This window comes from Trichechus manatus, unplaced genomic scaffold (genome assembly GCF_000243295.1).
Source record: "Trichechus manatus latirostris isolate Lorelei unplaced genomic scaffold, TriManLat1.0 scaffold00127, whole genome shotgun sequence".
NCBI classification, from domain to species: domain Eukaryota; kingdom Metazoa; phylum Chordata; class Mammalia; order Sirenia; family Trichechidae; genus Trichechus; species Trichechus manatus.
The window spans coordinates 3,008,112-3,018,391 of record NW_004444063.1 but is presented as its reverse complement, the minus strand read 5'-3'; the positions used below and the strand labels follow the sequence as shown (position 1 = coordinate 3,018,391).

The 10,280-nt window shown below is 51.5% G+C and overlaps 1 protein-coding gene across 1 annotated transcript; it reads right to left on the bottom strand.

Annotated features, from left to right (window-relative positions):
• Window positions 1-6,897: 6,897 nt before the first annotated feature.
• TIFAB (TIFA inhibitor) lies at window positions 6,898-7,510 on the bottom strand. The gene is given in 3 exon segments (XM_004391460.2): window positions 6,898-7,139; window positions 7,142-7,201; window positions 7,204-7,510. Coding segments are annotated over 3 exon segments (609 nt in total).
• Between the last annotated feature and the right edge of the window lie 2,770 nt (window positions 7,511-10,280).

Sequence of the window (10,280 nt, the reverse complement as noted above, 5' to 3'; positions counted from 1 at the left end):
CCCACATGTGAAGCTGTTTCCTTTCAGAGGGCCATGCCTCTTCTCCTCAGTACTCAGTCCCAAGAAGGCAGAGACCAAGGCTGCTCAGCTCTCAGTTGCAACTATATCTTCCTCACTGGTGATGTCTGTTTTCCTGACAAATTAGCACGATCCATGAGGAAGGGATGTGGCCTAGTTCACTGTGGTAGCCCAGGACCTAGCACAGCACCTGGCATACAGTAGGTGCCCAATACATACTTTACTGGCCCCCAGTTTGCAGCCCCGACAAGTGCAGCCTCCCATCTGAGGAAGCTGATTGGAGCTCCCAGTGGCCTCGAGAAGTAGGCATTGTGGGGATATTTGTCCCTGGAAACAAAAGGCAGAGGAACCTGTAGCAGCTCAGGAGTGCTGGCATCCTTGTCAGAGTGCATGTTTTTGTGGAGCAAGTTGCCAAATGACATGTTGAAGCCCTTCCAACCCATGTACCTGAAGACGAAAATAATTGAACTCTTCTGTTGGGGATCACCTGGCTCCCCACATCCCCTCACTTAGGATGCTGTGTTCCCACTGGAGCGTGTGATTGGAAAACAAAGGTAAATGGGAGCAATTTATTCCCAGATCATTTTTTCCCCCCAGCAGGATTAAGGCTGCCTCAGCCATAAAGAGTTTACAAACTCTAAAGAAAGATAATAACTTCCCTTCTCATGGCCCGGTCATGGGGAGGTAATGCATGTTTCCAATCAGCTGAGAATGTAACTCAAATGGTAGGTTTTATTTCACTTTAATCCGCCTGTGAGTTCATGTTAAAGGTAAGAGGAATCACAGCCCTGCGATGTGAATAGAATTCATTAAATTCAGCATCTCCTCTTAAAGGCTGGGTTTGTTTACTCTTCCCCCAAAACCTTTGAGGGCCTGCTGAGGCTGGACTGACTGGGGCCCAGGAGTGTAGGTTGAGCACCGAGCACCCAGCACGGCAGTGAAGGGAAGCTGCAGGGTCTGAACAGTCCTGTGAGATTCTTGGGGAGCAGCTAACTGTCCGGAAGGAAGCATGGCTACCTCAGCTGCCACAAGACGCCAGAGTGGAAACCAAAGAAGAGGAACCAAAACAGCTTTTGAGCGGAACTCTTGGCACAGTAGATAGAGTGGAAGGTGTGTCTCCCAGCTTGCAGCCCAGTCATGGGTGGGGGTCTAGGTGGTGATGAACTGTTCACACTTCATGGGGCTTCCTTGCTTCTGCACATCTCTTTGCTGAGTGCAGCCTGGCCGCTCAGTGGGCTATTGTGGGAGGAACCAGTTCTCAGTTCCTGCCTTGGCTCTGCTATTTAGATGCAGGGTGATCATGTGTCAGCCACTTGACTAGGCCTTACTTTACACATTCATAAAGTAACCATCTATTTGAGGATGAAGGGAAATATTTCCTCTACTGGCCTACTAAACCAATGGCTGTTGAGTCGATTCAGACTCATGATGACCTCATGTGTGTCAGAGTAGAACTGTTCTCCATAGGGTTTTCAGTGGCTGATTTTTTGGAAGTAGATCACCAGGCCTTTGTTCCAAAGCACCTCTGGGTGAATTTGAACCTCCAACTTTTTGGTTAGCCATCAAGCGTGTTAACCGTTTGCTTACTATAAAACTCTCAACGCCTCTTCTTCTACAATGAAACTCACTCCTTTGGGTTAAGCATTGCCCTCTCCAATTCTTTCTTTGAAAATACAAATGCCTCCAGCAGGGTGACAGATTAGCTTCCTATACCCATTTACGTGGAGTCGATTCTGACTCACAACTACCCTGTTGGATGGAGTAGGACTACCCCATAGGGTTTCCAAGGCTGCCACAACTTTCTCCTGGGAGCGGTTGGTAGGTTTAAACTTCCAACCTTTCGGTTAGCAGCTAAGCACTTAACCACTGTACCACCAGGGCTTCTTAGCTTCCTATAACCAAAAAAAAAAAAAAAAAAAAACCAAACCCATTGCTGTTGAGTCGATTCTGACTCATAGCAACCCTATAGGGCAGAGTAGAACTGCCGCATAGAATCTCCAAGATACAACTGGTGGATTCCAACAGCCAGCCTTTTAGTTAGCAGCCGTAGCTTGCCGTAGCTCTTAACCACTGCACCACCAGGGCTCCATAGACCCTGGGAATCTCTTTACCAGGCCAGGCAACTCTGATCTGTGTGGGTGGGGTGGGGTGGGGTGGTTGGGACAGGGAGGCAGGTGTGTTCTTAGTGTGTTTTCGAAAGGGGTTTGTAGAGCAGGCCTCCACTGCACTGTGGGATAGTGGTCAAACCAGATCCTAGGAGACTTGGTGGGCAGCAGGCCGGACTCAGTCCAGCCAGCCCAGCCCCTGACTGCTGCTGCTCAAAGCCCTCCCAGGGCCTCCTGGGAGTGCCTGTCCCCTTATGTGCCTCTGCTGGAGGAAGGAAGTGCTGGCTGAGAGCTGTCTCTTGGTGACAGGGGCCCTGTCAAATCCTTCACCCTCCCTCAGCAGTCACTGCAACAGAATCCCAAAAACCCAGGGACTGGTTGAGTTTGGGCTATGAGAAGCGTAAAAAGTAGGCAGAAGCACCAACCTTGTTCTGTCCCAGCCAGAAGGTCTGGGCTGCCCCACTGAGGCCTAGAGGAGGCAAGAGGCTTTCACTTCTACATATTGTCTTCCTGAGGCTTCGTGGTCTTCTTGCCATACGTGGATGCCCAGCTTCCACCACTGCAGGCGTCGGCCCTGCCATGCCTAGCAGGACAAGCCTGGCTTATTCTTCAGCACAACCAAAGTGACCGCTTCCTTGACTACCAATGCCCATCTGTCTGTCCATTCGTCTCTGCCTAGCTCTGTGATGGCCACTGGAATACAGCAGTGAACAACTGTGGTACTCATCTGGGTAGAGCTTGAGGTCTCACTGGGGAGAAGACTTGGGGATCAAGGCCCCAGTGTGCTAGTGTCCTGAGTAGGGGCTGGACTCCTGAGCCTGGGTTCCGTCATCGAGCCGTCCTTCCTTTAGCTACAGTGTTTTAACGTGTCTGCAGCACTTCCACACCCGTGTCTGTGAGCCCCGCGCTGTGGCTGTTTATGGAGCCTTAGCATGTCTCCCTTGACACATGGGCTCAAGGGGACAGTGTCTCACTTTCAGACGGCCTGGGAAGATTCACATTCTTGGAAAAGCAGAGGAATGTGAGGGCTAGATGCCTTAAAGGGCACAGGGGATGGTTTCTAAATTTCCAGACGTGGTTTCAGAGAATTGTAGTGCTCTGGGGTATATGCCTGAATGTAATTTATGCAGCTCCTTGTAACAGGGTGTGTGTGTATATATATGTAAGCTGAGTCCATGTGTCTACATACATTAAATTCATTCCACTCAATTGGGTGATAATTTTGTTGGTTGCTGTGTACTTGGCTCCAACTCATGGTGACCTTATATATAGCAGAACGAAATGTTATCCAGTCCCGTGCCATCTTCATGATCATTGGTATGTTTGAGTCCATTGTTGTGGCTAGTGTGTCAGTCCAGCTTATGGAAGGTATCCCTCATTTTTGCCAACCTTCTACTTTAGCAAACATGTTGCCCTTTTCTAGCTATTGGTCTTTCCTGATGACATGTCCAAAGTAAGCGAGCTGGTGTTGCCATCTTCATTTGCCAATCCTTATTGAGCACTTAATGTGTGCCAGGCACTGCCCTAGGTACTCTACATGCAGTCCCTCATTTAATCTTCACGATAACTCCAAGGAGGCAGGTACTGTTACCTTTCCCATTTTCCAGAAGAAGAAGAGGCATGGGGAGATTATGTCACTTGTCCAAGATCACAGTGCTAGTAAGTGCTGCAGCAAGAATTCTAACCCAGGTGGCCTGACTCCAGAGCCCTAGCTTGTAACCACCACGTGTGTTTGTATGTGTGTGTTTGTGTGCACCTTTCAGCCACATGGGCCTCCCTGTGTGTGGGAGCTGAGAGAATGTAGAAGAGATTGTTGGGAGGGACTCATCAACCTGCTCGGGCTATCTCTGCAGGCAAAGCAAAGTGATGTCAGCTCATAGACCAGGACCCTAAAGCCTGCTGTTAGGAGAGTGGGGGGTGGGTGTCATGGATCTAACGAGTGAAGTGGTTTTCTACTCAAGAAAACAGAGCCAAGGATGGAGCAGAGCTTTGTTGTCTTGGAAACTTGGTAAGAAGCATGGAGTGAGTTTTCTGAGGAAGTTTCATGAATTGGTCGAGTCTGAAGCAAGCAAGCAGGATGTTCCTGGCTTCCCTTCTGCCCTGTCTGCCCTGTCAATCCTTCAGCATGCTGTGCAATTCATTCTGGGTGCACGGACCTCCCCATGGAGGAAGCTGACTGCTCCCTCTTGGAGGAGAGAGAACCCTCCCAGATCTCACAGATGGCTAAAGGCCTTGAGAGGGGATTCAGTGGCAGCAACTTGTCCTGAAGGTCCCCAGGTGGCTCAGGGGAGCGGTACCCTGGGAGTCTTGGGGTGCCCAGTCTGTTTCCTCTCTCTGGACTTGGGTGTTCTGGTGCAGTGTTGGGCTGTGTCTTCTCTAGTTCTATATGTGAGCTGCTGCTCTGGATGCAGAGCTTGGGGAGCACTTCATCTGTGGAGGAATCACTGCTGCATATAGAATTTGTATGTGAAATGTAAAGGCAGTCTCAAGTCAGTGGGCTTGGTCAGACCAAACCACATGGGGCATCTTCTCGCCGGCCCTGACAATGTGTCAGTGTTCTACAAATCCTGAATACCGGGCCTTCCGGTGCAAGGAACCTGACTGCCCACCAGGCCCATGGCTAAAACAAGATCCCCAGGCAGGGAATCCCACGGTGCAGTAAACCCTTGGACTCTGGAGCCAGTCTGCTGGGGTTCAAGTCTTTCTTAGCTCCATGTAAGTGTCTGTGGTGAGCTGTTGGGTCTGTACTTACTGAATTCCCTCTCCTGGGTCACAGGCTAGTAACTAACCCTGAGTGCCTGCTGTGTACCAGGCACTGCACCGAGCACTTTAGTGTTACCTTCTACAGCCCTTGCAGTAGCTCTGGCAGGTGGGTTCTGTTATCTATTTCCCAGAGAAGGAATTGGAGGCAAAGGAAGGTTATGACACAGGTGTGACCTTGGGCAAGACACTTACCCTTTCTGAGCCTCAGTTTCTTCATTGGTAAAATGTGGTGAATAATCTTGCTGATCTGGGGTGTTTCGAGAATTGATGGGCACCAAGCAGAGTGCTGAGCACACAGTGAGCACTTGGCCGCTTCATAATATAGCTAGCGTTAGCCCCAGCTTGAGGAGAGAGCACACACCAGAAGAACAGTGACTGCTGGCTGCTCTTGTCCATGTCCCCGATCACAGTGTGATCACATAATTAATTATGTAATTAGCTCCTGAATGCTTTGGCTTTTTCGAGTCCAATGTAAGCTCCATGAAGGCAGAGACTGTGTCCACCTTGTCATTGCTGGTCTCCGGGGCTTTTCACCGCATCTGCCACAATGTGGGTGCTTGGTTAGAGTCTGTTGAGTGAATGAGAGAGGGACTGCCGTGCACAAGGAGCCCTGCGCAGCACAGGACAGCTGCCTCCTCTCGCAGCCCTTGCTCTCTCTGCCTTGTTGCTATGGCCTGAGTGTGCGGCCTTCATTCCCTATTGGAAGGGAAACTTCCTGAGAAAGGGCAGGGCTGGGTTTTGCCCAGTGCTGTCTTTCCCGTGGAGAAGGCACACACACAGGCCTGGGAGTGAAGCTGAGCCTCATTGCAGATGGCCCTGGTACAAAACGGTCTTTCTACTTAGGTGGAAAAGGGATAGTGTTGGAAGCCTTATTGGAGGTGGTCCCTGATCCCAAGACGTGAGTCAGCCCACACCTTTTATCCTCTTCGAGTGGGGTCTAGGATTATGACGACCTTCTGAGTTGTGTGTCTCTCCCTCCATTACACAGGTAAATGCTATTTCTGAACCACAGTAGCCCTATCTCTGGGTGGCATGGCTAGTGGCTGCCTGCACTCTGCTCCCCCTGTTCACTGAGAAAATTTTCCACCCTTGGCCTTGCTCCCTGCCAGTCCCCATGCGGAAGGATCATTGGCATGTGACCCACCCTGAGTGAAGTAAGTGCTGAGCTGCATTCTAACACAGCTCCCCATCTCACTCCCTCCCGGAATTAGTCCTGAAAGAGCCCATTGCCCTGGAAAACCACCCTGAAATCCTTCGATCCTCCATTCAGGGAAGGCTTCCATCCAGAAGTGCCAGGAAGTGGGGGAGCGTGAGGATGAGGAAGATGAAGCTGACTATGGATTTCCAGGCGGACTAGCCTGAGCTCCCCATCCCCAGAAAGCCCTGAGCTCCACCCACATCCTTCCCAGAAACATAAGCCGCTGCCTTTCCAATTTCCTCTGACACCTCTCCCATGTTTCCCGCCCCTAGCCTCTGCGTGACAACGCTGTGTGCACGCAGCCCATCTGGGGACCCGGGGATCCAACTGGGTATGCCAGCTTAATGAAATACTTGCAGTTTATTAAACACAGGCTTTCCTAAGCCCCAAGTGCCTGTGGGTATTTGAAAGATGAAGGTAACCCAGAGCTACCACAAACGTAATTGTTACATGTGTCCAGGCATTCCTGGTGCAACCTCAAACTCCAGCTCTTAAATGGCACACAAAATTAGCAACTTAAAGTAACTCCTAGTCAAACAGCAGAAGGAAATGTGGAGCAAGGCTGGGAGAGGCTCCCCACACCCCCTTACGGCCTCTAAAGTACATGAAGTTCCCCGTTACCTTGCATAGCTGTAACCACTAGGGCACTGCTCCATGCTTCCCCCCCCCACCCCCCCGCCAGCTACTCAGTGTTAGCAGAACGGGCTCATTGTGAGCGAAGCAGCTAGCAGACCTCTTTGTCAACCTTGCATGATGTAGCTCGAGTGTTTCAGGTCCTGTTTCAGTAAAGGCTTACTCTCGGCAGCAGCGAGGCTAGCAGAGTGCGCTGTCTGGGGGCTCCCTCTGGAGTTGTATTTCTGTTCTTCTTCCAGAGTTTGGCTGGGAAGAGCTATCCCAAGTCTGAGAAGGGCCTTGGAGAAACCCCAGATGACTGGAGTCCGCTCCCCTGAACACGAGGGAGGCCACTGCGGGGGGCGGGGGGGGGCGTATTTTCATATTCATCAGTCTCCTCAGCCTGTAAATCAGAGGCAATGGGCTGAGATGGAAGCAGCAAAGGCCTCAAGGGAGATGCCTCCCTCTATGTGGATCACCATCTGGACTCCAGAGAAGGCGACTTGTTGACAGCGCTCAGGGGGACCTGCCCCAGGTACCTGAGTGTATGCCCGTTGACCCACGTGCAGCCCCTGTGGCTCAGGGCCTTGAGGCAGAAGGTCAGCAGAGAGCTGCCCTTCTCCAGGTAAGGCTCCAGGTACAGGTGTCAGCGGGAGAGGCAGGGGAGCTTCAGCTGGAGGTGGGCGTCTTGCCCCTGGTTGACCAGCAGTGGGCGGGTGTCGTACTGCAGCCTCAGTGGGCTGTTGGTGAAGGCGGCCAGGCCGGTCATGGGGTGGCGCAGGCTCACCGGCAGGCCTGTGAGGGGCCTCTCCATCGGAGCCTGGAAAGATGGAACACAGACACACAGCCTCATGTGGGCCCTGGTGCACCTCTGCCACTCCCCAAGCAACTGTGTTTGCCCACCCTGGGGACCGGGGCCACCTCCAGTCAGACAGAGCCATGCACTCACTGTGGGCCCAGTTATTCTGCCCCAGCCAGGAGTGAACCAGGGTCAGTGTTGATAGAGCCCGTGTTGGGGTGGAGGGTCAGGCCCCCGGATATGGCCCCAACTTTGTCTCTCCCATGCTCTGTGAGTGGGACATGCCACCCACCCTGTCTGAATTTTAGTTTTCTTTTCTGTAATATAGATATGTCTGTCCTTATCTATGTAAGGGACATACCTTTATTACAGAAAAGAAACAGGACATACAGGCTTGTGGGGTGGGCTTTTGGTGGTCTTATTGCGACTTCCCTAGGTGGTGCAAACAGTTAAGTGCTCAACTACTAGCCGAGAGGTTGGCAGTTCAAACTAACCCAGAGGCTCCTTGGGAGACAGGCCTGGCGATCCGCTTCTGAAAGGTCACGGGCTTGAAAGCCCTATGGAGCAGTTTTACTCTGCACACATGGGGTCACCAACAGTCAGAATCAATGGCAACTAACAACAACATTGTCATTTGGGGACAATGTGGCCCTGCATATGGGAAGCGTAGGGCCAATAGGATACACCTTCCTTCTTCATATCTGACAGTTACACAATAAACCGCTGCCAAGTCCCTGCTCCGAGCCAGGCACTGAACTGGCTGCTGGGGATAGTTAGGTGCAACAGGGTACCAAGCCGTCGCCCTCAGGGGTAGCCAGCTAGTGGAGGAGACAGGTTCTTCTAGCACCAGGGGTTACAGAGAGGCACAGAAAAGGAAGTCCACTCTGGTCAGGGGGAATCAGAAAGTATGCCCAGAAACTGGAAGGATGAATAATAACAGTTAACACATTCCTGGTGCTTACCATAGCCCAGGCCAGGCTAAGTGCTTTACAGGGCGCGAGTGCTACAAGCTCACTGTTGGGGTCAGGGGTAGATCTTGCCCAAGAGGATGAAGAGTGCTAAGAGGCCTTTCACTAAATAACCGGTAGGAGCTCCATGGAGGGTGCTATGGATTGAACGGAGCCCTGGTGGTGCAGTGGTTAAGAGCTATGGCTGCTATCCAAAATGTCAACAGTTCAAATCCACCAGCTGCTCCTTGGTAACCCTATGGGGCAGTTCTACTGAGTCCTGTGGTGTCTCTATGAGTCGGAATCAACTCGATGGTAACGTGTTTGGTTTTTGGGTGTCCCTGAAAATACATGTTGAATTTCTGGATGCAATTCTGTTTGGAATGTTATGTTATGTTAATGAGGTCATACCGGAGCAGGGTGGGTCAAAACCTAATCCCTTCTGAGTTATAAAAAGAGAATAGACACAGAGAAACACACAGAGAGAGAAGACAGATGCCAAGGAATGCCAAGGAATGCCAAGAATTGATAGCAGTCACCAGAAACTAGGCAGAGATCCGTAGAAGGAATGGATATGACTGATAACCTGATTTGGACTTTCAGCCTCCTGAACTGTGAGAAAATAAATTCTGTTCTTTAGAGCCACCCCCTTGTGGTATTTCTGTTACAGCAGCACTAAGGAACTAAGACAGAGGGCAACTGGCAACATCTGCCACAAGGTGAAATGCACCCATCATTTGTCTCAGCAAACCCATCTCCAGTAATTTATCCTTTAGAATCTTAATGGCACACATGGGAAAGGCCACTAACAATGACCAGCCTTGTCCCTGCATGGACATGAGGACCACAAACTCTCTGCCGTGTCCACCAACCCCATGTGGCCCGGAAGTCACCTTCCACAGAAATCAAGGGCTGAGTGGTTTGAATAACTAATTAAACACTTTCCCAGCACCCGGCTTTTGCTCCCACTATTTTCTCTGCTAAGATGCACCTCCCATCTGAAACTCTGTGTATGCAAATACACTCATCTTTCAAGGCCCGGTTCAAATGTCCCCTTCCATGAAGCATTTTCCCCAGGGAAGGTGACCTTTCTCTGCCCTATGACTCCCACAGCAGGGACAGCCACCCCAGGGCACCCAGTCCATCCTTGCATTACCGTCAGAGGTCTGTGGGTCTGTGTCCTGCCTTCCCTGACCTCGTCTCCTCTTGTCTCCCCTGATGCCTCCAGAGGGCAGGGTCTGGTCTGAGCTGTCCCACTGCCCAGTGCAGACAGGGCCTGGCCAGAACAAGTATCTGGGGCACACCTGCCAAAAGCTAAGTGAGGAGAAGACCACACATGGCAAGATCGAGTCCAGACAGACCACAGATGGGGATCTGGTCCTTAAAGGCTGGTCCCAGTTAGTACAGGCTTGATGTCCCTCCAAACCCTGCACCCTCTGCACCTCCTGCCTTTTGGATGAAGTGGTGTAATGGCGGGGACCCTCCAGTCTGATAGCAAAGGGTGGGCCCTCAGGACACCCCCTTATCCCTAACACACAGACACATGTACGCCTCTGTCCACCTCTGTCAGTCACACAACAAACTGAGCCCCTGCTCTGAGCCTGGCACTCAGCTGGCTGCTAGGGATTCTCAGGTGCAACAGGAGACCCAGCCATTGCCCTTAGCCAGCAGAGTGCTTCTTCCTGAGGTGTGTGAAACAAACAGGGTCCAGGACAGTGTGCCTGGGTATCCATGCCTTTAGTCCTGGCCGGAAACTTAGAATTCATTTTTAGAACCCAACCGCATGCTCCAGGGACCTTGAAATATACCCTCAGCAAGAAGGGCTCGTCGCTGCTCCC